The sequence below is a fragment of the Rhinoderma darwinii genome, chromosome 1 (assembly GCF_050947455.1).
Source record: "Rhinoderma darwinii isolate aRhiDar2 chromosome 1, aRhiDar2.hap1, whole genome shotgun sequence".
Classification (NCBI taxonomy): Eukaryota; Metazoa; Chordata; class Amphibia; order Anura; family Rhinodermatidae; genus Rhinoderma; species Rhinoderma darwinii.
This window is the reverse complement of record NC_134687.1, coordinates 403,957,673-403,984,827: the sequence shown is the minus strand read 5'-3', so window position 1 is coordinate 403,984,827 and position 27,155 is coordinate 403,957,673. Positions and strand designations below refer to the sequence as shown.

The 27,155-nt window shown below is 42.4% G+C and overlaps 2 protein-coding genes across 2 annotated transcripts in view; one reads left to right on the top strand and one right to left on the bottom strand.

Moving 5' to 3' along the window:
• IPO4 (importin 4) overlaps window positions 1-27,155 on the bottom strand; it is a 212,765-nt gene that overhangs the window by 26,872 nt on the left and 158,738 nt on the right. Inside the window, exons 22-24 of the mRNA XM_075828866.1 lie at window positions 26,936-27,041; window positions 26,267-26,460; window positions 26,153-26,191 (exon numbers count right to left, since the gene is read on the bottom strand). Of these exons, the coding sequence (XP_075684981.1) occupies window positions 26,153-26,191; window positions 26,267-26,460; window positions 26,936-27,041 (339 nt within the window). The remainder of the gene's footprint in view (window positions 1-26,152; window positions 26,192-26,266; window positions 26,461-26,935; window positions 27,042-27,155) is intronic.
• LOC142653773 (uncharacterized) lies at window positions 7,560-25,840 on the top strand. Its single transcript, XM_075828868.1, has 2 exons — window positions 7,560-8,040; window positions 24,406-25,840. The coding sequence occupies exons 1-2, from the start codon at window positions 7,896-7,898 to the stop codon at window positions 25,167-25,169; spliced, it is 909 nt and encodes a 302-aa protein (XP_075684983.1). The 5' UTR covers window positions 7,560-7,895; the 3' UTR covers window positions 25,170-25,840.

Genomic DNA, 27,155 nt, shown 5'->3' with positions numbered 1-27,155 from the left:
ATGCGTTATCAAAAGGAGTAAAGCCGTTGTCAGACGCCTCTGGCAGTAGCTTATCTGCTTGCAAACAAAAGGATAGGGCATGTTGGAATTCAACACACTTGCTCCTCTCCCCCGACATCTGCCGTGAGGAAAGATTATATGATCGGCCAGTTCCACCAAAATTGGCTGGTTCGGCCGACATGTTTATGGGAACGTTTAGGCCCAATGCACACAACCATAATTTTAATCCGTAATTACGGAATCCATAATTACGGATGAAATTGCGGGCCCATTAATTTCTATTGGCCACGGACACCTTTCCGTATATTTACAGATAGGTGTCCGGGCTGTAGAAATGTTCCGCAAAATATAGAACATGTTCTATTCTTGTCTGCAATTGCGGCACAGACTCGCCTATAGAAGTCTATGGCCACTTCTGCAACTTGCGGACGGCTACGAATGTGTATTCTTAGCTGTCAGATCTGTATTTGTGGAGAGTAAAAACCATCACGGTCGTGTGCACGAGGCCTTAGTGTCCCACCTCCTAGTGGTAACAACATATACCCACAGGCTGTGTCCCCCCAATGAGACGAACGAGAGAAAAATGTTTCTATAGTAATCCCTTCGAGTACCAGGGCCACCATTGCAGTTGTCACTATGAACCCCTGAACATATGTATATTACAGCTTTGAGAACCATACAACAGAGTGATTTCTCTTTAAATGGTAAAAGTGACGGGGGCGTGGCCTGGACATGGCGCTGGTGAGACGCGTGGTGTAAGAGCTCCTGTTCCCTGACCGTTCCCAAGCCCGATTAACAGCGTCTATTTGCGACACACATCGCACTAATGCGAAGGGGATCACGCACCAAACCCCCGACACCCGCGAGAAGCGACCAGACAAGGAGGAGGAGGAGTGGCATACCTCATTATTTCTCGGACCCGGGCCTGCCTGCATCTCCGGCCCGTCTCTCCAACATGGCGGACCGTACCGGCGCCTCAGAGACACCGCCTCAAGGAAAGACAACTCCTCCAGCCCAGCCGCAGGATAGCTCGTCGGAGCCTCTGAGGGTTGAGTTAGCCTCTAACCCGGCATCAGCACTTATTATGGGCCCTGAGCTACAGGCACTTACGGCACAAATGGCGGCCATACCCACTAAATGGGACATGGAGGGTTATATTTCCCGCCTTGAAGCAGTTTGCAAGAATGAGATCCGCTCCTTGAAAGAGGACATTACCCATATTAATGGATCTGTGGAAGCCATTGAGGTGCAAACACAGGAGCTCCAGCAGCATCAGGCCTCCCAGCAAATTTTATTGGATCAACACTCTGCACATATACAAATGCTGTTTGATATGACGGATGATGCAGAGAACAGAAATAGGAGGAACATCAGGGTCAGGGGTATCCCAGAAGCCACGGGGCCCCAGGACCTCGTTCACACATTACAGGGTATATTTAACATGTTGCTGGAAAGACCTGCGGATTCCCCAGTGGAAATTGACAGCGCTCACCGCACCCTGGGTCCAAAAAGCACAGATTTGGCCAGGCCGCGAGACGTGGTGTGTAGAATCCACTTTTTTCAACTTAAAGAATCTATAATGAGGCAAGCTCGTAACAGGGGTACACTGGACTTTGATGGGGCTCCGATGCAATTACTGGCGGATCTATCTCGTTCCACTCTGGCAAAAAGGAGAGCCTTACGACCCCTACTTGTCGCACTTAGGGAAAAAGATATCCCGTATTCATGGGGGTACCCTTTCCAACTACAAGTTCGCCGTGGATCCTCCATGTATTCTGTCTATTCTCCGGAAGATATCCCTGATTTCCTCGCTGCCCTGGATCTCCCACAGATTTTCATCTCAGATTGGCCGTATTTCCCTCCTATGCCGCAGCGTACGCCAAGACGTAATTATCAGATGGATCATTCCTTGACCCCTGCGAGACGCAGAAGAGTGCAGGGCCCGGGGGCTCCCGCTCATGAATCTTGAGGTTGCTCCTTTGTTGCGCCGCCGGTTGTCTCCCTGCCTCCATAGTGCCTTACTGAGCTATGCAGCGGTCATGATAGCCATGGTCGCATATGTTGGACTCGGTTCCTCGGGTCCCGAGATGTGACCTCTCTGTCAGGTATATTACAGGACTTGCCTGCCCCGCGGAACTGTCTATGGTGACGCACAGATGGCTGCTACCTCGATATCGGCTGCGGCCAGGTCAAGATTGCTGGAATAAGATGTTGGGACATTCTGCTTCGCCGATAATGAGTGGTTTGGGGTTACTCTTTTTTGTCCTAATATGCTGCATTGGGGATGGGGGGGGGGGGGAAGGGGAATACATTGTGGATTTATGTTTTATTCATTACAGATTAGGGTGGGCTCCTAAATCGGGATCATGGGTACAAACCTCCTCCCATGCAATTGGCCAGGTGGGCTTATATAGACCACCTCACATCATGTCTGCAGACTCTTTGGATATGGTGGGAGGGAGATGGCAGAGCTTATGGTCTACGTGTAGTCCCTATAGACATTTCCCCCCCCCCCCCCCCGGGTAGGACCCCAGACAATAGCCAGGTACGGGCTGTTTCTGACCATTATTGTTTGACGATGTGATAATTTAAATGTGTGTCTATACAAGGCTTCGGGCATTTGGGAGTTGGTTGGGAGCTTCCTTCTTCTATAGTCCAGTCAAACCCACACTTAGGGCGTGTTCGGTTGAACACTTTACATTAACTTCTTTCCCCTAAAGAGTAGTTTTGGGGCTGGATCACTGTCTGTAGTGAATCCATTAGTACACGGATTCTTTCTTTCTCCTGTTCCCTCTTACCCTTCTCCTTCCTAGATGGAATCCTTAAAATGTTGCTCATTAAATGTTAGGGGATTTAATACCCCGCAAAAACGTGCTCAAATTCTATATCATATGCACAAACAACGTGTTCAGATTTTACTTTTGAAGGAGACTCATTTCAGGACCGACCATGTGCCCACTCTGAAACATCGACACTATACGCAGTGGTTCCATAGTACCAACCCTGATGCGAAATCCAGAGGAGTGAGTATCGCTATACATAAATCTCTTCCGGTCTCTGTTGTTGCTACCCAATATGACACCCAGGGACGCTTCGTGTTTCTGAAACTTCGAATCTGTGAGCGACTGTTCACTGTAGCGAACTTGTATCTCCCTAATCATGACCAGGTGCGCGTATGCAGGAGTTATTTAATGGAACTCTCCAAATTTGCAGAAGGTCTCCTGGTAACTGCAGGAGATTTTAACTTCACAATGGACAGGGTTGCAGACTCCTCCTCGGGCAGATCCTCCGTTTCCACTTCTCAATTGGCTTCCCTTAAGTCTAAGCTGTTCGCCATGCAAATGGTAGACGTCTGGTGGATTCTCAACCCCCAAACATGGGACTACACCTTTTACTCTCCGGTGCATGACATGTACAGCAGGATAGATTTGTTTCTTATTAGCCATCATTTACTCTCCTGGTCCCCGAAGTCTCAGATTGGACTATGATCTGGGCTGATCATGCGCCTGTTTACTTGTCTCTTACCCTCCCAGACACTAAACGGTGGGAATGGCATTGGCGGTTGAACCCTCATCTTTTGGGGGATGCGGTTTGCCAAACGGCCATTAATAGATCCATTTCGGAGTTTCTGGATTATCATGAAGTGGACTCCACTCCTCTTCCGGTTCAGTGGGAGGCGTTGAAAAGTGTATTAAGAGGTATATTTATACAGCAAGGCTCGAGACTAAAAAGGGAACGGGCTTTCAAGATTGAAAAGCTCTTGTCCCAGATACGGACTCTAGAGACCACTCACAAACAGTCCCAACACCCCCAGACTTTGGCGGAGCTACTAGAAGCTCGAAACTCGTTGAGAGAAGTATTAGATCAGGCGCATGCGTCTTTTCGAGATCGGATGAGGCGTTTCGCTTACGAACATTCCAATAAATGCGGTAGGGCGTTAGCTAGATCATTACACCCACGGGCTCCTCAGTCCTTTATACCGGTGATAAAGACGACACAGGGTGAGGACAAACATAATCCAGAAAACATTGTTAATACATTTAGGGACTACTATCAGGCCCTGTACAACCTTAAGGGGCCTTTGGCAGATATGTCTCCAAGTGCCCTCCAACGGAGGATTGATTACTATGTTGCACAGACGGCGTTGCCGACTATAGAGGAGACCGAGACTGCCTCGCTAGGGGAGGCCTTCTTGGAATCGGAAATACATGCAATCATAAAGTCAGCTCCGTCGGGTAAAAGTCCGGGTCCGGGTCCGGATGGATTCCCGGCGTCCTTCTACAAGACCTTTGTAACTAAACTTCTTCCCTATATGACTAAGGTATACAACGCGGTTTCAACCTCCATGCCATTCACTCCGCAAACGTTAGCGGCCACCATTACTGTGATTCCCAAACCAGGGAAAGATCCCTCTGTCTGTTCTAATTACCGTCCACTCTCCCTGATAAATGTGGATGTCAAACATTACTCTAAGGCCATTGCAAATAGACTAGCCCCACTCCTACCACGTTGTATCCACGGAGATCAGGCGGGATTTGTTCGTCACAGAGAGGCGAGGGATAATACAAATAAAACCACCCTCTTAATATCCTATGTCCTGAAAAAGTCTTTACCCACCTGTTTAATATCGGTTGATGCGGAAAAAGCCTTTGATCAGGTACATTGGGGGTTCCTTAAATCGGCACTAACCCAGGTAGGGCTTGGCCCCATTATGCTGGATAACATACTGTCCCTATTCCGGACACCTACTGCACGAGTTAGGGCAAATGGGGTACTTTCAACACCATTCTCGATTGCGAACGGCACTAAACAGGGATGCCCCCTGTCTCCCTTACTCTGTCATCACGATGGAGCATTTAGCGGTGGCTATCCGTAATTCCCCTGATATAGCAGGGATAGGAATAGGCGGAGATTGTCATAAATTGGCTTTATATGCCGATGATCTCCTGCTCTTTGTGACGAACCCCGTGATTTCCTTACCAGTGCTCATTAGAGAATTCGAAGTATTTGGCCAGGTCAGCAACTTTAAGGTAAACTATACGAAAACTGAAGCACTCAACATTTCCTTATCTTCTGAGACACTGGAGCTCTTAAAGTCATCCTTTAATTTTAAATGGCAGGTGAGGTCAATCAAATATTTTGGAGTCCAGATTCCTAGGGACCTAGTAGATCTTTACACACTCAATTATCAGCCTTTACTGCAAACCACTCTCAAAAACCTACATTCATATGATCGAGCGCAACTCTCATGGTTTGGCCGCATAAACGCTATCAAAATGGACATCCTCCCTCGGTTTTTATATCTGTTTCAGGCTCTTCCAGTATTAATCCCTGGAACATTTTTTAAGGCTTTGGAGAAAGCCTTTCGGAACTTTGTGTGGGGCACTTTGAGGCCGCGCCTTAATCTGAAGTCATTGTCCCGTCCAAAACTGAAGGGGGGGAGCTGGACTCCCGGATTTGCCCACTTATCAGGCCGCGGTACTCGCAAGGGTAGTGGACTGGTTTCATAATGGATCCAAGAAACAGTGGGTAGGGATTGAGCAGTCCATAGTCGCGCTCTCACTTAGATCGTTGCCATAGATTCTTCCTGATTATAGGCCGGCGCTTGCAACCCTGCCATTGCTAACCCAGCACTGTCTCACTCTGTGGGACAGAATGATGGTTAGAAAGGGCCTTTCACATAGACCCGGGCTTCTTAGCCCGCTGTTAGATAACCCGGAATTTCCACCAGCTGTCAATACGAATAATTTTCTGATTTGGTCCTCTTCTGAAGACACGAGACTATGTCAGGTAATGTCGGATGGGGGGAGGCTCCCTCCTTTGTCAGAGTTGCGTGGGACTTGCCCGGGGAGGACGCTTTCTTGGATGGAACATACCCAATTGTCCACCTTTTTACGTTCGGCCCTACCGGGCGGGATGCATATCGTCACTAGCACTGCATTTGAGTCGTTGTTGCTTCAAACCGAACCTCCGGCTCGGGTGATATCTAACCTGTATACCTTACTTCTAGAGGCCTGTGACGACCAGCCTCCTGCATACGTCAGAGGATGGGAGCGAGAACTTGGAGTAACCCTGGCACTGGCAGATTGGGACCGAATATTCTTTCTGTTTCACAAAATGCCTATGGCTTGCCATGCACAGGAAAAGAATTTTAAGATACTGACTAGATGATACAGTTGCCCACAGATTCTAAGCAGAATGTACCCTGAGGTGTCAGACTTATGTTGGCGGTGTGGGACTGAGACCGGAACAATGTTGCACACATGGTGGTCATGTCCAGTATTGCAGACCTTCTGGAAAGCGATTTTTGAAATCTACACAGAAGTGGAGGGTACACCGCTGGTGCCCACTCCTCAGATAGCTTTGCTATCCCTAATTCCTGGCCTTTTGCCGAGTATTAAGAAGGGGCTACTACGGCATTTCTTGACTGCGCTACGAACAGTTATTCCTAGACATTGGAATCTTCAGTTGGCGAATGGGTGGTGGAGATGGATTCTTTATGTCAAATGGAATCTCTGGTTGCAGAGGACAGTGATCGCTTTGGTAAAGTTCTTTCTCTGTGGAGTGCATGGTCGTCCTTCAAATCTGGTCCACACTTTGCTAAATGGCTAGGCGGAACCCCCCCATAGAGGGGTCGGTCAGGAACAATCTGCTACTACAGTGGCTTCCGTCTGGGAGAGGGGAATCCTATTTTTCCCTCCCCAGTCCTTCCTCTCTTTGTCCCCACTGGGTGGGTGGGACACAGGGAGTCTTTTGCTGGCTCAGGTCTTCTAGCTCTGGGCTTCTATCTCTTTCCTCACTACTCTCTTTCCCTATCTTTCTTCCTTCCTCCCTTCGTGAGACTTGGAATGATATCACACACTTTACACAAAGCCTTGGATTTACTTTTATGATGAGACCTTATTAGGGAGAGATTATGCCTATAGTTTGAGACGTGAATTTCGCAGATAAGGTGTGTGTGTAATATGTTGAAACATGCTAATGTCTTACCTAGGAGAACTGCAGACAATGCAAATAATAACATGTATGTATATGTATAATAACATGTATGTATATTGAGATGTTTTCTTTGGCTTGTTTGCTTTTGTATTTGTTATTAAAAAAAAATGGTAAAAGTGACAAGCGTTCTTAATGAGAATAGTTCTGTGTAAATGAGCAATCGCACTTGAGATGTGATCTGAAAATGGATTGTGCATGCATAATTATGAATGCTATTGAGCTCCCGACTTTTTTCTTTAAAATCCCAGTAGTTACTTCAAATTGCATAGTTCTTAAAAAATAATACTCTACGTTAGAAGAATATCCTACACAAATCAAAGAGGAGAAAAGAAGTGATCCGTTAACTTGCTGGGAGGGACAATAAAAAGGAAGTATTATATGCTTCTAGCCATTCCTAGTATGACATTTCATAATATCCCTGTACATGTGCCAGAGCTGGAACCTGTCAGGTGGGTGTGACACCAACAGCCAGTTTATGACCTATAGGCGTTGCTAAGAGGCAGCCAAAGTGGAACGAGACAGCCTCCAACTGATCTGGCTGATCTACCTGCTCTACAGGATAATTACCTTTAAAGCAAATATGTTAAGACTAAGCTCAGAGAAAAAACAACTACACAGCAGTTCATAGTTCACTTGATGGAACCCTTTCAGGAGAAAAACTGCCACAAACCAACCAAAAAAAGATACTCTTGATTTGTTAATGAGAAAAAAGACAATTGTTTTCATGACCAGAGAAGGGGAGTGAGAGGAGAGAAGGCAAAACAAACCTAGACAAATAAGAAACACTAATGTGACACTGAAAAAACCTGGGCAGATAATCATGAAGTTGTGAGAGTTTTGTATCTACTGGCAAGAAACAGAAGTAAGCGTGAATGAGAACACGGTGAGAGTTCAGAATGGAAATACAAGAGACTGTCCTATGTATTCTGCTTGGAAAATGCTTCTTCAATTTCTTGCCATTTCTATTCCTACAAGAGGCTCAGAGTCAGTCATCTATCATTTCGCTGGTCATCCTATTAATGACGGATACAGTCGTCACAGGTAAGAATGTCTTTACGTCTTGCAGCTTAGTTTGTACAAGATTTCCCATACTTAATTTCTCGATCAAACCGTTCAAAGACTGTTTTAGACATTCTGTAATTTAAAGGGCTTGGGGGTGCTTATGTTAATCAGTCATATTGGGACATTTGCATTAACAAAGTCTCAGCACCTGTATTATAAACATAAACGGTTTCTAAAGAAAACTATTTGACTGCACAGTAAACTTTTCCTATTGTACTTCTCAAAACTGAATGCTGAAGAGACAAATGCTGTTCCTCCAGCCACCTGTGCCAATAGAAATCTGAATAAGCAGTCTTTGGTTTAACCAACCATACACGACCTTCTATAGTAAGTTGTGCACTATCACACATATTTAATATGTATGACCGTATTTTAGTATCTAATTACCATTGCTGGTGAGACCGTTCAATGTATATACTGCAGGTTTTATAACATTCATTAATTTGGACGTTCTGAGAATCCACATGAAGTCATGGTAGAGCTCAGCAGACAGTAGCGGTAACAAAATCCAACTCTATTGCAGCAATTATTATATGTGAACAATGCATGACAGTTATTACTTGTGAAGGGACTTCCTGATAAATCTGTTTGCAGATCACAATACCCTAAAGACCTCTAATATGAACTCGGAAGCTACAATTGGATAATTTTCATTACTATGCCAACATCATAGCTAAAAGGACCGTTAAAATAGGACTCCCTTGGTACGTTCAGTATTCTGGTTTACCTTGGCAACACATGCTAATCTGGACTTTGACTCGGTTCTTATCTTTATTGACCTACACTCTGGAAGTCTTTTGCCTTCCTGATATTTTAATAGATATATATTATTACATTATCCCCTAATTTACTAAATATTTTTATTTAAAAAAGTACATTGAACTATAGATGCTATATGCGAAAAATTTTGTGATATCAGGTATCAAAGGTTTATGTGGGATTAAACAACACAATGTAATTCTAAATTGATCAAGAGCAAACACCTTTTTAATTTGGGAGAAGAATAAGGACCTCAGTTGTGTTACCTGGCCATTATGTATTCGAATACAGCATTATCTTGGATTAAAGTACATTGCAATAAGACGACTGTTAGTGACCGCCAATACGCCTTTTCATGGCGGCCACTAATGGGCTTTATTCCGATGCATACGCCTTTTCCCGGCATTGCATCAGAAAAAATAAATAGAGCAGGGAGCCGTTAAATCTCCCTGCTCTGGTAGCAGCCTTACTCCAATGGGCGAGATCAATATCAATACTGATCTCGCCGGTTTAACCCCTCAGATGCAGCGCTCACTAGCGAGCGCCGCATCTGAGTGGTTTTGGAGAGGAGGTAGCTCCCTCTCTCACCCTACCGGCATCCTGCGATAAGATCGCAGGATGTCGGTGCTTTCTATGGCAGCTGGGGGGCCTAATATATCCCCCCAGGTCCGCCACTAGTTATGCCTGCTAGGCCATGCCAGATGCATGGCCTAGCAGATGCCTGTCCGTTTTACACAGACAGGAACTAATACACTGCAATACAAAAGTATTGCAGTGTATTATAAATGCAATCGGAGGATCGCATAGTGAAGTCCCCTAATGGGACTAGCAAAAAAGTAAAAAAAAGTTTAATGAAGTTAATAAAAAAGAAATAAGTGAAAAAAAATGAACACCACATTTTTTCCCCTTACAAAATGCTTTATTATTAAAACACAACACAAACTAACTAAAAAAGTTACACATTTGGTATCGCTGCGTCCGTAACGACCCCAACTATAAAGTTATTACATTATTTAACCCACACTGTGAACGCCGTAAATAAAATAAAAAAACACTGCAAAAATTGCTGTTTTCTGTGAATCCTGCCTTAAAATATTACAAGACAGCATCTACTCCAAAATTATACCAATAAAAACTACAAGTCGTCCCGCAAAAAAACAAAAACCCTCATACAACTGCATCGGTGGAAAAATAAAAACGTTATGGCTCTTGAAATATGGAAATAATTTTGAAAAAAAAGTGTTTTTACTGTGTAAAAGTAAAACATACAAAATCTATATTAATTTGGTATCGTTGCAATTGTAACAAAACGCTGAATAAAGTTGTTGTGTTATTTATACCACACGGTAAACGGCGTGAATTTAGGATGGAAAAAAGTGTGGCGAAATTGATGTTTTTTTCTATTTCAAACTAAAAAAAAAAGTTGATAAAAGTTAATCAATAAATTCTACGTACCCCAAAATGGTGCTATTAAAGAATACAACTTGTCCCGCAAAAAAAAGAAGACCTTATACAGCTATGTCGACGAAAAAATAAAAAAAAGTTATAGCTCTTTGAATGAGACGATGGAAAAATGTAAAAAATAGCTTGGTCATGAAAGCCTAAAATAGGCTGGGCCCTAAGGGGATAACCCCTTCCCGACATATGACATACAGTTACGTCATAGCCGGGTAGAGGAAGTATGGAGCGGGCTCACGGAGTGAACATGCCCCCTTAAGATGCTGGTGTCAGCTAAAAACGGCGCGCAAAAAACCATGGAGGAATCGCTGTTTTTTTCATTTTCTACCCCACAAATAAATTTTTTCCCGTTTCCTAGTACATTATATGGCAAAATAAATGGTGCTACGAAAAACTAAACCAATCGTCCCGCAAAAATCAAGCCCTCATAGTACTAGATAGACGGAAAAATAAAGACGTTATGGCTTCTGGAAGGTGGGGAGGAAAAAAACGAAAATGAAAATCTGAAAGTTGTTTACGACGGGAAGGGGTTAACCCGTTAGTGACCGCCCATAGTGTTTCTACGGCGGTCACTAACGGGCTTTATTCCGATTGCAATAGTCGCTGCATCGGAATAAGTAAACAGAGCAGGGAGCTGTCAAATCTCCCTGCTCTCAGCTGCCAGAGGTAGCTGAGGGCTGGGGGCGTCCCTGCTCGAACATGTGAGATCGATATTAGTATCGATCTCATCCGTTTAACCCTTCAGATGTGGTTCTCAATAGCGTGCACCGCATCGGAGTGGTTTTGGAGAGAGGGAGGGAGTGTCTGTGTCTCCGATGGCAGCCGGGGGCCTAATAAAGGCCCCCAGGTCTGCCTGTAATGAATGCCTGCTAGATCATGCCTCCGGCATGACCTAGCAGATGCCTGTCCGTTTTACAAAAGTATTGCAGTGTATTATAAATGCGATCGTATAATCTCATAGTGAAGTCCCCTAGTGGGACTAGTAAGAAAATTTAAAAAAAAGTTTAATAAAATGTGAAAAAAAAAAAAGTGAAAAAAAACCCGAAAAACACACTTTTCCCCCTTACAAACTGCTTTATTATTAACAAACAAAATAAAGTAAAAAAGTTGCACATATTTGGTATCGCCGCGTCCGTAACTACCCCAATTATAAACTTATTACATAATTTAACCCGCACGGTGAATATCGTAAATAAAATAAAAAATCATGCAAAAATTGCTGTTTTCTTTGAATCCAGCCTTAAAAAAAATGTGATAAAAAGTGATCAAAAAGTCACATCTACTCCAAAATGGTACCGATAAAAACAACAAGTCGTCCCGCAAAAAAAAAGCCCTCCTAAAATTGCATCGGCGAAAAAATAAAACCGTTACGGCTCTTCAAATATGGAGACACAAAAACAAATAATTTTGAAAAAAAAAGTGTTTTCACTGTGTAAAAGTAGTAAAACATACAAAAACGATACAAATTTGGTATCGTTGCAATCGCAACAATCCACTGAATAAAGTTAGTGTTATTTCTACCACACGGTAAACGGCGTAAATTTAGGACGCAAAAAAGTGTGGCGAAATTTCTGTTTTTTTTCTATCCCCCCCCCCCAAAAAAAAGTTAATAAAAGTTAATCAATAAATTCTATGTACCCCAAAACGGTACTATTAAAAATTACAACTTGTCCCGCAAAAAACAAGACCTTAAACAGCTATGTCGACGCAAAAATAAAAAGTGTATAGCTCTTTCAAATAGACGATGGAAAAACGTAAAAAATGGCTTGGTCATTAAGGTCTAAAATAGGCTGGGTCCTGAGGGGTTAAAGTACTTTGCAATAAAACGACTCATGTGGCTTGGGAAAATATATTTCTCTAAATATATTTATAACTGAAACTCCGTACTGTAATGTAACTACTGAATAGGTTGCATATTGTAGTGACACACTGCTTACAGTTTACGTGTTAAACACAATGAAAAACAGGTACAGGCCCTTTGTTTACAATAGTAACATTGTTCACGTTATTGTTGTGGCAGAGTGCAATACATACAAGGCTGTTCCTGACTGACACAATTGAGACCTGAGACCAGCAATAATTAATGGTCTTATATCGACTCACCTTCAATGAAACAAATTCTTCTCTAACACGGGTAAGAAGGAAAAGGTGGTAAGATTAGACATCAACTTAAAGGGGTTGTCCAGACAATGGGGGGGTTTTTCATACTGATGACCTATCCACAGGATAAGTCATCAGTATATGATCATGGGGGTCAGACACCCGGACCCGCACTGATGAGCTGTTCCCGCTGCCTTCTACCACCGGATGTTTTGCAGTGGTCGGTGGCGGAATTAGATATTTATATTACACATGCTGCTAGAAAAATTGATCGAACGTTTAGTTACGCTTTAAGGCCTAAAATAGGCTGGGCCCTAAGGGGTTAAAGTACTTTGCAATAAAACGACTCGTGGCGTGGGAAAATATATTTCTCTAAATATATTTATAACTGAAACTCTGTACTGTAATGTAACTACTGAATAGGTTGCATATTGTAGTGACACACTGCTTACAGTTTACGTGTTAACCCCTTCCCGACATTTGACGTACATGTACGTCATGGAAAGCATTGACTTCCCGCAAAATGCTGTACATGTACGTCAAATGTTTGGCACCGGCTTAGAAGCTGAGTCGGTGCCATCATCGTCGGATCTCAGCTGTATCTTACAGCTGACATCCGACTGTAACGGCGGGGACCGAAATTAGCTTCGATCCCCGCCATTAACCCCTTAAGTGCAGCACTCAAACGCGATCGCTGCACTTAAGGTGTTTGCAGCTCATCGGAGCCCCAGCAATGAAATTGCCGGGGTTCCGGTGGCTGCAATGGCAACCGGAGGCCTAATACTGGCCTCCCGGTCTGCCTAGCACCGAAGCCGGTCAAGATCCGTCCGGCGGCGGAGCCTGATCGGCTTCCGTAGATGCCGGCAAGATGGCGCCGGGTCAGGAGCTGATCCGGCGTCATCAGCGGTGGAAGTCAGCTGACATCCACCTGTAACGGCAGGAACCGGAGCTAGCTCCGATCCCTGCCATTAACCCCTTCGATGCAGCAATCGAAAGCGATTGCTGCATCGTAGCGGTTACTAGCAGATCGCCAGCCCTGAGAGGCAATCGGGACTGGCGACTGCTGTTATGGCAACAGGAGACACAATGGTCTCCTACTCTGCCATTACGGAAGCCGATTTAGGCCCCGCCGGGAGGCGAAGCCTAATCGGCTTGCTGTCAGTGAATGACTGACAGATCTAATACATTGCACTACATAGGTAGTGCAATGTATTAGAAAAAAAAAAATCTGACCGTTGGACCTTCAAGTCCCCTAGTGGGTCTTGAAGAAAAGTGTAAAAAAAGTATAAAAAAGTGTAAAAAAAAGTGCAAAAAATAAAAGTTTGAAAACAATAAAAGTTTCAAGTAATCAAATAAAACACAATCCCCCTTTTACTCTTATCAAGTCCTTTATTATTGAAAAATAATAATAAACCATATGTATTTGGTATCGCCACGACCGTAACGACCTGAGGTATCAAAATATTATATTATTTATTGCACGCGGTGAACAGCGTAAAAAAAAAACTTAAAAAACTTTACCAGAGTTTCTGTTTTTTGGTCACTTTGCCCTACAAATATTAGAATAAAAAGTGATCAAAAAGTCGCACGTATCCAAAAATGGTACCTATAAAAACTATAGCTCGTCCCGCAAAAAACAAGCCCTCATACACCTCCGTCGACAAAAAAATTAAAAAGTTATGGTTCTCACAACTTGGCGACAGAAAAAATACATTCTTTTTACAAAAGTAATTTTATTTGGCAAAAAGTTGTAAAACATAAAAAAGTGCTATAAATTAGGTATCGCCAGAATCATACTGACCCGCAGAATAAAGTTAACATGTAATTTATAACGCATGGTGAACGCTGTATAAAAAAAACGAAAAAAGCTGTGCCAGAATTGCGTCTTTTTGTTTACCTGGCATCCCAAAAAATAGGATAAAAGGTGATCAAAAAGTCACATGTACCCCAAAATGGTATCAATAATAACTACAGCTCGTCCCGCAACAAACCAGCCCTCATACCGCTACGTCTATGAAAAATAAAATTAGTTATGGCTCCAATAAGTCAGGAAATAAAAAAATATGCAGTTGTGCCCGAGGGGAACATTTCTTCTGTTTCAAGAGGCAATTTATCAAGGACCTAAAATTAGGGAACCAGGAAGGGGAGAGCCCAAACATATCCGCTGGAAGCGACGGTGCCCGTATTATACCAGGACAACACTTTCCCAACAAAATTCTCCAAACTACAAAAGGTGCGGAGTGTGGACCAAAAGGGGGATAAGAAATGACACCATTTATCAGTGCGACACTGGCCTGTGCGGAAAGGATTGCTTCACAGCGTAGCACACATCTATGGATTATTTTATTTTTTTATACCCCCTGACTATGCCCCTTATACACTCCGCCCCGCTTACATGTACCCCCACATTATAAAACACCAGCAATACTCAAACAAATATAGTACCAAGCAAAATCCGCTCTCCAAAAGCCAAATGGTGCTCCCTCGGCTCTGAACCCTACAGCATGCCCAAACAGCAGTTTCCTTCAACATATATGGCATCGTCATACCCGGGAGAACACTTAATTTTTGGGGTGTGTGTCTCCAGCGTCATAAGCTTGGCATGACATATTTGCCACTGAATGGCATAGCTAGGGAAAAATATAAATTTTTAATTTGCACCATCCGCAGTGCATTCATTTATGGAAAAGACCTGTGGGGTGAAAATGCTCACTACACCCCTTAATAAATGCCTTGAGGGGTGCAGTTTCCATAATGGGGCCACTTCTCAGGGGTTTCTTTTTATTATTTCACATCTGAGCCTCTGCAGTTGTGAACCAATACTTTGTAAATCGCCAAATTAGGCCTCCACTCCGCATGATACTCTTCACTCCTGAGCCCTGTCATATGTCCAGGCAAAAGATTCGGGTCACATGTAGGGTGTTTCTAAAACCGGGAAACACCGCATAATAATTAGAGGGCTGTCTTGTTATGGTGGCCCAAGCCGGGCACCACATATTGGCATATCTATGGAAAAAAAATCCCATTTTCACTCTGCAACATCGAGTGAACACTAATTTCTACAAAACACCTGCAGGGTTAAAATGCTTACTACACCCCTTGGTAAATGCATTGAGGGGTGTAGTTTCCAAAATGGGGTCACTTCTGGGGGTTTTCCACTGTTTTGGGCCCACAGGCGCCCTGAAACCAATCCAGCAACATCTGCACTCCAAATGGCGGTCCTTCCCTTCTGAGCCCTGCCGTTTGCCCAAACAGCAGTTTATGACCACATATGGGGTATTGCCGTACTCGGGAGAAATTGCTTTACAAATGTTGGGTTCTTTTTTCCCTTTATTTGTTGAGAAAATGAAAAAATTTGCGCTAAAGCTACGTCTTATTGAAGAAAAAGGACTGTTTTTATTTTCACTGCCTAATTCTAATAAATTCTATGAAACATCTGTGGGGTCAAAATGCTTACTACACCCCTAGATGAATTCCTCAAGAGGTGTAGTTTCCTAAATGGAGTCCCATTCCTGCTAAATGTGATCTCAAAAAGCCAAATAGTGCTCTTTCCCTTCGAAGCCCTGCCGTGTGTCCAAACAGTCGTTTATTACCACATGTGGGGCATTGTTTTACTCGGGAGAAATTGCTTTACAAATTTTGTGGTGCTTTTTCTCCTTCAGTCCTTGTGGAAATGAGAAAAAATTAGCTAAACCTAGATTTTTTTTTGAAAAAATGTAGATTATTATTTTCAGGGCCTACTTCCAATAATTTCTGCAAGAAAACTGTGGGGTCAAATCGCTCACTATACCCCTAGATAATTTCCTCAATGGGTGTAGTCTCCAAAATGGGGTCACTTGTGGGGTGTTTCCACTGTTTTGTCCCCTCAGGGGCTTCGTAAATGTGACATGGCCTCCGCAAACCATTCCTGCTAAATGTGGACTCCAAAAGCCAAATGGCACTCCATCCCTTCTAAGCCCTGCCGTGTGTCCAAATATCAGTTTATTACCACATGTGGGGTATTGTTTTACTCGGGAGAAATTGCTTTACAAATTTTGTGGTGCTTTTTCTCCTTCAGTCCTTGTGGAAATGAGAAAAAATTAGCTAAACCTAGATTTTTTTTGAAAAAATGTAGATTATTATTTTCAGGGCCTACTTCCAATAATTTCTGCAAGAAAACTGTGGGGTCAAATCGCTCACTATACCCCTAGATAATTTCCTCAATGGGTGTAGTCTCCAAAATGGGGTCACTTGTGGGGGGTTTCCACTGTTTTGTCCCCTCAGGGGCTTCGTAAATGTGACATGGCCTCCGCAAACCATTCCTGCTAAATGTGGACTCCAAAAGCCAAATGGCACTCCATCCCTTCTAAGCCCTGCCGTGTGTCCAAATATCAGTTTATTACCACATGTGGGGTATTGTTTTACTCGGGAGAAATTGCTTTACAAATTTTGTGGTGCTTTTTCTCCTTCAGTCCTTGTGGAAATGAGAAAAAATTAGCTAAACCTACATTTTCTTTGAAAAAAATGTAGATTATCATTTTCACAGCCTACTTCCAATAATTTATCCAAAAAACCTTTGTAGTCAAAACGCTCACTATACCCCTAGATAATTTCCGAAATGGGTGTAGTTTCCGAAATGGGGTCACTTGTGGGGGGTTTCCACTGTTTTGTCCCCTCAGGGGCTTTGTAAATGTGACATGGCCTCTCAAACCATTCCTGCTAAATTTGAGCTCCAAAAGCCAAATGGCGCTCTTTCCCTTCTAAGCCCTGCCGTGTGTCCAAATATCCATTTATTACCACATGTGGGGTATTGTTTTACTCGGGAGAAATTGCTTTACAAATTTTGCGGTGCTTTAGTCCTTGTGGAAATGAGAAAAAAAAAATCGCTAAACCTACATTTTCTTTGAAGAAATGTTGATTTTAATTTTCACGGCCTACTTCCAATAATTTCTGTAAAAAACCTGTGCGGTCAAAATGCTCACTACACCCCTAGATAATTTCCTTGAGGTGTCTAGTTTCCCAGATGGGGTCACTTTTGGGGGATTTTTACTGTTTTGTCACTGCAAGAGCCCTTCAAACCTGACATGGTGCCTAAAATATATTCTAACAAAAATAAGGCCCCAAAATCCACTAGGTGTTCCTTTGCTTCTGAGGCCGGTGCTTCAGTCCAGTAGCAAGCTACGACCACATGTGGGATATTTCCTAAAACTGCAGAAACTGGGCAACAAATATTGAGTTGCATTTCTCTGGTAAAACCTTCTGTGTTATAAAAAAAATTGTACTAAAAATTTATTTCTGCAAAAAAATATGAAATTTGTAAATTTCACCTCTACTTTGCTTTAATTCCTGTGACATGTGTAAAGGGTTAAGACATTTTCTAAATGCTGTTTTGAATACTTTGAGGGGTGAAGTTTTTAAAATGGGGTGACTTTTTGGGGGTTTCTAATATATAAGGCCCTCAAAGCCACTTCACAACTGAACTGCCCCCTGTAAAAATGGCCTTTTGAAATTTTCTTGAAAATGTGAGAAATTGCTGCTAAAGTTCTAAGCCTTGTGATGTCATAGAAAAATAAAAGGATGTTAAAAAAACGATGCCAATCTAAAGTAGACATATGGGGGATGTTAATTAGCAACAATTTTGTGTGGTATAACTGCCTGTCTTACAAGCAGATACATTTAAATTGAGAAAAATGCTAATTTTTGCAATTTTTCGCGAATTTTTGGTGTTTTTCACAATTAAATACTGAACATATCTAGCAAATTTTGCCAGTAACTTAAAGTGCAATTTGTCACGAGAAAACAATCTCAGAATCGCTTGGATAGGTGAAAGCATTCCGGAGTTATTACCACATAAAGTGACACATGTCAGATTTGAAAAATGAGGCTCTGTCAGGAAGGTCAAAAGTGGCTAAAGAGGGAAGGGGTTAAACACAATGAAAAACAGGTACAGGCCCTTTGTTTACAATAGTAACATTGTTCACTTATTGTTGTGGCAGAGTGCAATACATACAAGGCTGTTCCTGACTGACACAATTGAGAACTGAAAAGGCCTATCGGCGGTCATTAAGGGGTTAAAGGGGCTGTCCAGGCAATGGGGTGGTTTTTCATCCTGATGACCTATCCACAGGGGGTCCGACACCCAGACCCCACACTGATCAGCTGTTCCCGCTGCTTCCGACAACCGGATATTTTGCAGTGGTCGGTGCCGGAAGTAGATGGCTCTGCACACTATGTAGCGGCCGCGCCGGTTTACCGCAGCTCTGCTCCTATTTACTTGAGTAGGAGCAGAGCTGTAGTGCTGCAGCATGACCGCTATACTGTGACAGGAGCCATCTGCTTCTGACACCGACCACCGACCAATTACTTCAGGTGCCCGGAGGCAGCCAGAACAGCTAAACGGTGCAGGGTCTGTGTGTCAGGCCCCCACTGATCATATACTGATGACTAATCCTGTGGATAGGTCATCAGTATGAAAAACCGCCCCATGTCTGGACAATACCTTTAACTAACGTTATAGGAGGAAGTGGAAATAGACAACTACCTCATGCTTTAATAACCTCTCCGAAAATAAAGTGTAAGGGTATGTTCACACGAGGGCGTCCGTAACGGCTGAAATTACGGGGATTTTTCCGCCTGAAAACATCCCCGTAATTTCAGCCGTAACGGCATGTGCAGGCGCTTGAACGCCGCGTCCATTACAGACGTAATTGGCGCTGCTATTCATTGGAGTCAATGAATAACGGCTCCAATTACGGCCAAAGAAGTGACAGGTCACTTCTTTGATGCGGGCGTCAATTTACGCGCCGTCATTTGACAGCGGCGCGTAAATATACGCCTCGTGTGAACAGACAAACGTCTGCCCATTGCTTTCAATGGGCAGATGTTTGTCAACGCTATTGAGGCGCTATTTTCGGACGTAATTCGGGGCAAAAACGCCCGAATTACGTCCGTAATTAGTGAGTGAACATACCCTAAAAGTGTTCCTGTTACTTGAAAGTGTGCAGAGGGAACCCAAAAACCTGTGCCCTGATGCTCTGCATTATAATGGATGTGGCATCACATTAAGGCCTAGTTCGCACAGTTTTTTTGCAGGCAGATTTTGTGAGTGTTGTTTTGATGCTTTTTTTCTTGTTTTTTGCCCGCGGCCGTTGAATCTAATGCAAAAACGGCAGCAAAAAACAATCAAAATAAGCACCACAAGATTTATTTTTTGCCTCCCACCGATTTCAATAGTAAGTCAGAGGCGGACACCGCTTGAAAAAGGAGCATGCCACTTTTTTTTTCTGCAGTCGGCCAAGAAGGGAAAGAAATGCATCTGCATCCCACTGAAATAAATGGGTGGAAATTTGGGCTGTTTTTGGCGCCGATTCGGACGTAGTTTCCGTGTCAAAAAACTCTATTTGAACTGACCCTAAATTTTCTCCATTTATATACATAGTTGATTTCAAAACCCTGCTGTCAGACATGTGAGCTAACAGTTTAAAGGCTTTGTACATCTTTGAAAGATTTTTTTTCTTAAAATAAATTAATGTTTTATGTGATTATAAAAAAAAAAATTCAATTGACTTTTAATATAAATTTGCTTTAGTATTTACAATACAGCTTTTATGTATCCCGTATACATAGACGCTGTATCATTTGCTATCAGCCAAATCCATCAGCGAAGTGAACTGCTAGCTCTGGGCGCCTCTAACACACAGGATCACCATAATATCGATCACATCTAAGTTGATCCACTTAGATGTGATCCTAATTATGGTGATCCTGTGTGTTAAGGGGGTTTTACACTGGGCAATTATCGTGCAGACAAGCGTTCATATAATGCTCGTTGCCAATAATTGCCCTGTGTAAACAGGGCAGCGATCAGTAGATGAACGAGAAAACGCTCGATCAGCCGCTTGTCGTATGGTTTTAAAAAACTAAAAGATTATCGTTGTCGGCAGCACATGCCGACATGAAAATAATGTATGGGGACGAGCGATCGGAGTAACGACCGCTCATCCCCACCCATAGCTGTGTGTGACAGGAGCAAACGAGCACCGATTAACGATGTCTCTCAGTCGAACAGTCAGTTCAGCTGAACTGATGGAATCGTCTGATAGCGAACTATATAGCTTCTATATAAGAGGAGACACAGAAGATGTATCGTAAAAACGAAAGAAAATGTTTGATAAAGGTCCATTGAAAAAAGTTTATCACATAAAACATTGATTTAATCATTATCTGGGCTCCCACAATGCACTGCTCTTCAGTACCTGGTAACTAGCAAAATTATGAATTTAGCTTTAGACATAATTTGAGAAGAAAACATCAAGCACAAGATACGTAAAACAAGTTACTCAGCATTTTATGTCTATTTTAACTACTGTGGATTATTGTAAAAATGTTGTTTAAAGGGTTGTCCAGTGAGATAAAATTGATTGCCTATCCTCAGCGCTGCGTCCCCTTAAAGAGACTCTGTCACCACATTATAAGTGCTCCTATATAAGGACATCGGAGCTAGAATGTAGGTGACAGCAGAGCTTTTTATTTAGACAAAACGATCTATTTTAAACCACTTTATGAGCGATTTTTAGACTTATGCTAATGAGTTTCTTAATGCCCAAGTGGGCGTGTTTTTACTTTAAACCAAGTGGGGTTGTACAGAGGAGTGTATGACGCTGACCAATCAGCGTCATGCACTCCTCTCCATTCATTTACACTGCACTAGCGATATAGTTATATCGTTATGTGCAGCTACATACACAAACACTAACATTACTGTAGTGTCCTGATAATGAATATACATCACTACCAGCCTGGACATGATGTTTATTCAGAATCCTGACAGGTCTGTAGCGTCTTTTTGAGATTTACAGCAAGGCAAACGTAATCTCGCGAGATTACAATGTAACCTTTCATTTCAAACGAGATTACGCTGCCTTGCTGGAATCTCACAGAAAAGATTCAGACGTGCCAGGATTCTGAATAAACATCACGTCCAGGCTGGTAGTGATGTATATTCATTATCAGGACACTGCAGTAATGTAAGTGTTTGTGTATGTGGCTGCACATAGCGATATATCTATATCGCTAGTGCAGTGTAAATGAATGGAGAGAAGTGTATGACGCTGATTGGTCAGCGTCATGCACTCCTCTGTACAACGCCCACTTGGTCTAAAGTAAAACACGCCCACTTGGGCATTAAGAAACTCATTAGCATAAAGCTAAAAATCGCTCATAAAGTGGTTTAAAATAGATCGCTTTTCTAAATAAAAAGCATTACTGTCACCTACATTATAGCGCCCATCTCCTTATATAGGAGATGGGGCAGTTATAATGTGGTGACAGAGCCTCTTTAACTCCTTACACTGCTCCATACTGTACAATGCCGTCACACTCGTAATGGCAGAGCGGAGTAGAGAAAGCTGTAATACTATGCTCTGCCGTAAAATGTACTGTATGTGCTCACAATGCAGTTGCAATTCTTTTGTTTTTCAGCATTAATTCTCCAGTCTCCATTTTTTTTTCAAAAGACAGATAGTATTCGAATTGTTTGTTCGCTGTCTCTAACATCATGTCTTCCCTCTATCTGAAACGGAATATTTCTCAAATTGAGCTCCTTGTGTTCCTACCATCTACCAAAACCCGATGTCTCCATCTCAGTGTGGCACTACCATAACTCCTAGGCAGAATGCCTGCAGTCTTGGGGTTATTATTGACTCCGCTCTTTCCTTTACTTCACACCAATCACTTTCACGCTCCTGTCACCTTCACCTCAAAAACATCTCCAGAATTTGCCCTTTTCTTACTGTGGAAACAGCCAAATCTCTCATTGTCACGCTTATTCACTCTCATCTTGATTACTGTAACTCCTTACTAGTCTGTCTTCCCCTCACTAAACTCTCCCCTCTCCAATCTATCCTTAACCCCTTAGTGACCAGCCCATTTTAGGCCCTAATGACCAAGCTATTTTATTCGTTTTTCTATAGTCGCATTCAAAGAGCTATAACGTTTTCATTTTTTCGTCTACATAGCTGTATGAGGACTTGTTTTTTGCGGGATTAGTTGTGCTTTTTAATAGCACCATTTTTGGGTACATATAATTTTTATATTAATTTTTATTAACCTTTTTGGGGGGGATTACAAAAAAAAAATGAAATTCCGCCGTTGTTCTATGCGTTTTTAAATTGACGCCGTTCACTATGCGACGTAAATAACATGTTACCTTTATTCTATGGGTCGGTACGATTACGGCGATACCACATATGTAGAGGTTTTTTTATGTTTTACGACTTTTGCACAATAAAAACACTTTTGAACTAAAATTATTTGCTTTTGCATCGTCGCTTTCCAAGAGCCGTAATTTTTTTATTTTTCCATCAATGTAGTGATTTTTTGGGCTTGTTTTCTGCGGGACAAGACGTAGTTTTGAATGGTACTGTTTTGGGGTGCATGGGACTTATTGATTCATTTTTATTATGACTTTTTTGGGGGGCAATGGAAAAAAATTGCAATTTCGCCATGGTTTTTTGCGTTTTTTTTTTACGGTGTTCACTTTGCGGTTTAAATTACATATTAACTTTATTAATGGAGTCATTACGGTCGCGGCGATACCACATATGTGTACTTTTTTTTTTTTTTTACACTTTTACTATTACACTTTTATGGAAAAAAATGGTTTTATTTATTTTTTTACTGTACTTTTTATTAATAATCTTTATTTCACTTTGATGACTTATTTTATTAGTCCCACTAGGGGACTTTACTGTGCGATGTTCCGATCGCTGCTATAATGCTCTGGTATACTTCGTATACCAGAGCATTATTGCCTGTCAGTGTAAATCTGACAGGCAATCTGTTAGGACGTGCCTCCGGCGCGTCCTAACAGGAATATGTCCAGGGCAGACCTGGGGGCTTTTATCAAGCCCCCGGCTGCCATGACACCCCATCGGAGACCCACGATTTCATTCGCGGGCCGCCGATGGGTGACAGAGGGAGCTCACTCCCTCTGTAAACAAAGTTAAATGCCGCGGTCGCTATTGACGGCGGCATTTAACGGGTTAAACGGCCGCAATCGAAGTAAACTTCGATCGCGGGCGTTGGAGCAGGAGCTCAGCTGTTATCAGACAGCAGAGCCCCGACTCCTGCCTGCACGGGAGACCCGTGCAGGACTTAGACTAGGCTGACGTGAAAAGGCGTCAGCCTAGCCTAAAGCCCATTAGTGACTCACGTGAAAAGGCGTATTAGTGGTCACTAACGGGTTAATTCAGCAGCCAGACTCCTCTTTCTGACCAACCGCTACACCAATGCCCCTACCCTGTGCCAGTGACTGCACTGGTTGCCCATCCCCTTCAGAATTAAATTCAAACTTATTACTCTCACCCACAAAACTCTCCACAGTGCTGCACCTCCTTACATCTCCTCCCTCATCTCTGTCTACCACCCCACTCGCGCTCCACGTTCTGCCAATGACCTTAGATTAACATACTCCATAATCAGAATTTCCCACTCCCGTCTCCAAGATTTTTCTCGTGCTGCACCAGTTCTCTGGAACGGTGTAGAGAATCAGATTAATTCCCAACATCCATAGTTTTAAGTGTGCCCTAAAAACACATTTTTAGACAGGCCTATGACATTCCCTAATCTGACTTCTTTCCCTGTCCCCTCTTTTACACTTTGTCATCAGAACCTGACCCCCTCATTCAGCAGTATCCCCCACACTCCTTGCACCCTAATGCACTTAATAACGGTCATACACAGACACTGGCTGGTGACCGGCTCATGCAGCTTTATATGTACTACCTCATGTGTATAAAAGATGGCTGGACCATTAAACAAGAACTTTTTACATTTTGTGTCTCCCCTATTTGCTCATAGATTGTAAGCTCTTGCGAGCAGGGTCCTCAATCTTTCTGTTTGAATTGTGTATTAGTTTTGTCACAATGCAATGTCTGATATTGTCCGTACATGTTCCCTCTGATTTGTAAAGTGCTGCAGAATATGTTGGCGCTATATAAATAAAGATTACAGATTATTAATTATATTCTCTATTCTCATCTCTTACAGGATTCTTGCTATGTTTATGGTTTGGTGGCTGGTTACTATCTCCTAGCACAGATTTGGTTTTCCTGAGATTTCTATCCTTTCAAAATGAGACCTATCGATCTATCCCTCTGCTGCTCCCGTGGATATGCTTCAGTGAGGAGTGGAGTCGATCACGTATGAACAAGTGGGGTGGCGGACCCATTGGTGATACACACCTCTCTGTACAGTCTCGTCTTCTCAGTTTGACTTGTTGGCTAATTGCTGCTTTATATGGCAAGCATATGATTCCGGATTTTTTAGAAACACTACCAGAATGTAACCATTGGCAGTGGCAGTGCCTCTTTACATATATTAATGCAAGAACCACCTTTGATTGGCTTCTTCTTTCAATTGGACTAGTACTTGGGACCACCTTATTCCAGAGCACGACAGAGAACAGGGAATCATTATTAAATATATTTTTTATAGAAAATAGACCTTTCAAGGCTCTAGTGACACCTCTTTTACTAAGTGCAGGCACCATAGTCTCATTCTACTTTCTTCCTCCTTTCTTCGCTGTATGCTCATGGTCTATTTTGGCTTTGGATAGTCTGTGCAGCATCTTAAGGTTTCCCATTTTTCGGCCACTAAGAACCGTGTACAGTGCACTAGAAGATGTGCAAGTCAAGGCAGAGAAAACCTCATGCAGTCAAAATATTACCATTGACAATTCACAAAAAAATCCTCTACGGATTTTAGAACATCATTTTTTAGTGTTATTAAAAAAAATCAAATCCCTTAAATAAAGAAAAACAGGGTTTTTTAAGACTATAACTAGGGGGCAGCTCACCACTGCTAGTAGTCTTCTGTAAGTCGAAAACATTACTATTGATTTAAAAAGTGGTAACATTTTGCTTAGCTCTGTAAATAATTTAGATAATTTGGAAATCCAGACACATGAGAATCTTTGTACTTGCTTATAGGAAGCAACCAATAGGAATTTTGCCAGGATAAGATGGGGGATTGCATGGGGTTTAACAATGAGCTATCACCCTTAAAGAGCTGCTAAATAACTCAAATTGGCCTTGCACTAGCATACAGGCCCAACATGAAGTCAATTTGACCAAAAAAGGGTTTGTTATTACTGTCAAAGGGGTTTTCACATCAGAGACATTTATGACATATCCACAGGATACGTCATAAATGTCAAATAGATGCGGGTCCCACCTCTGGGACCCGCACCTATCTCTAGAACGGGGCTTCCTAAACCCTGTTCTACTACTCTGTGTTGTGGTTGAAGCGTGAGATTTCCGACAATGAATTACAGAAACAGCGTACCTCGCTGAGCTACGCTGTTTCTGTAACTTCCATAGTAGTGAACGGCAGTTACAGAAGCAGCAAAACTGTGACTTACAGAAACAGCGTAGGTCAGCGAGCTATGCTGTTTCCGTAATTCATGGTCGGAAATCACACTCTTCAACCACAACCCAGAGCAGTAGAATGGGGAATAGGGGGCCCCGTTCTAGAGATAGATGTGGGTCCCAGAGGTGGGACCCGTATCTATCTGACATATCCTGTGGATATGTCATAAATGTCTCTGATGGGAAACCACTTTAAATATATTTAAATATTTGTTTTGTTGTTTAGTAAAAAAAACAAAAAAAAACTGTTTAATAGAAAAAAAGTTAAATTTTTCATCAACGATAGAAATAATGTGTTCGTGAAAGAAAAATATGAAATAAAACTATTTATACCGACTTTATGGAAAGGGAATAAAAAAAATGCCTACCTGTTGCTCATCATCTTCAGCTTCATCCTGACATGCGGTCTGCGAATAGAAAAAAAATTACATGTGATATTTATTATCCTGCATTGTTTAGATTCTGGTATTGAAGTCACATACTTTGCTCTGCAACACTGCTTTGATGACATCACATATTTTTTCAAGCTGCTCAGGTCCTCTCACACAAGGTTCCTTTATATCTTTTAGTACATTGTTTAAAGACTCTAGAATAGCCATCACCACTTCACGTTCTTTATCTTGCACTGCCCCCTGCAGATAGGCAGGGATGACGACTTCCAAAAGGTGAAGTAGAACTGTTGTAAAAGACGGAGATGAGGAAATAAAAGGAAAATGAAACAAAAAACTTGGATGCTCTGCATATATAATACACACACACACACACACACACACACACACACACACACACACATTATTTTGCATGCTTATGTGTAAACAAGTTAAAGGGACTCTGTCACCTCCGAAAACCCCCCTAAGCTACAATAATCAGTTGAAAGATGAAAAGACAATGATTTCGAATCTGTTGTATCTTTCTACTCACTTGCATTACCTTGCAAACGGGCTGTGCGCTGCATGCTGATGACAAGTCCTAGGAGTCCTCTCCATTATATCGCCAAGCTTAGGAGTCCATTTTTGCATCAACATGCAGCGCACGGCCTGTTTGAACGACAAAAAATACAAATACGACGACTTTTAGGCTATATACTGATTATTATAGTTCAGGGGGTGTTCAGCAGTGACAGAGTTTCTACATTTTATTGCACACCTCACCTTTGGCATTGGGCTCACTAGGGTTCTTTTGACACACAAGATGCATTGAGCGCACAAATTTTCCTACAGCTTCATATGCTGATTTTCGAACACTGTTATGCGGTGACTGAGACAGAGGAAAGATTCATTTAAATTTACCTCAAAATGAAGACAGTACAAGAATAAGAATCAGAAACTTAGCCAGAAGAGCCAGGCTCCTTGAGTTAATGCAATGGGATTG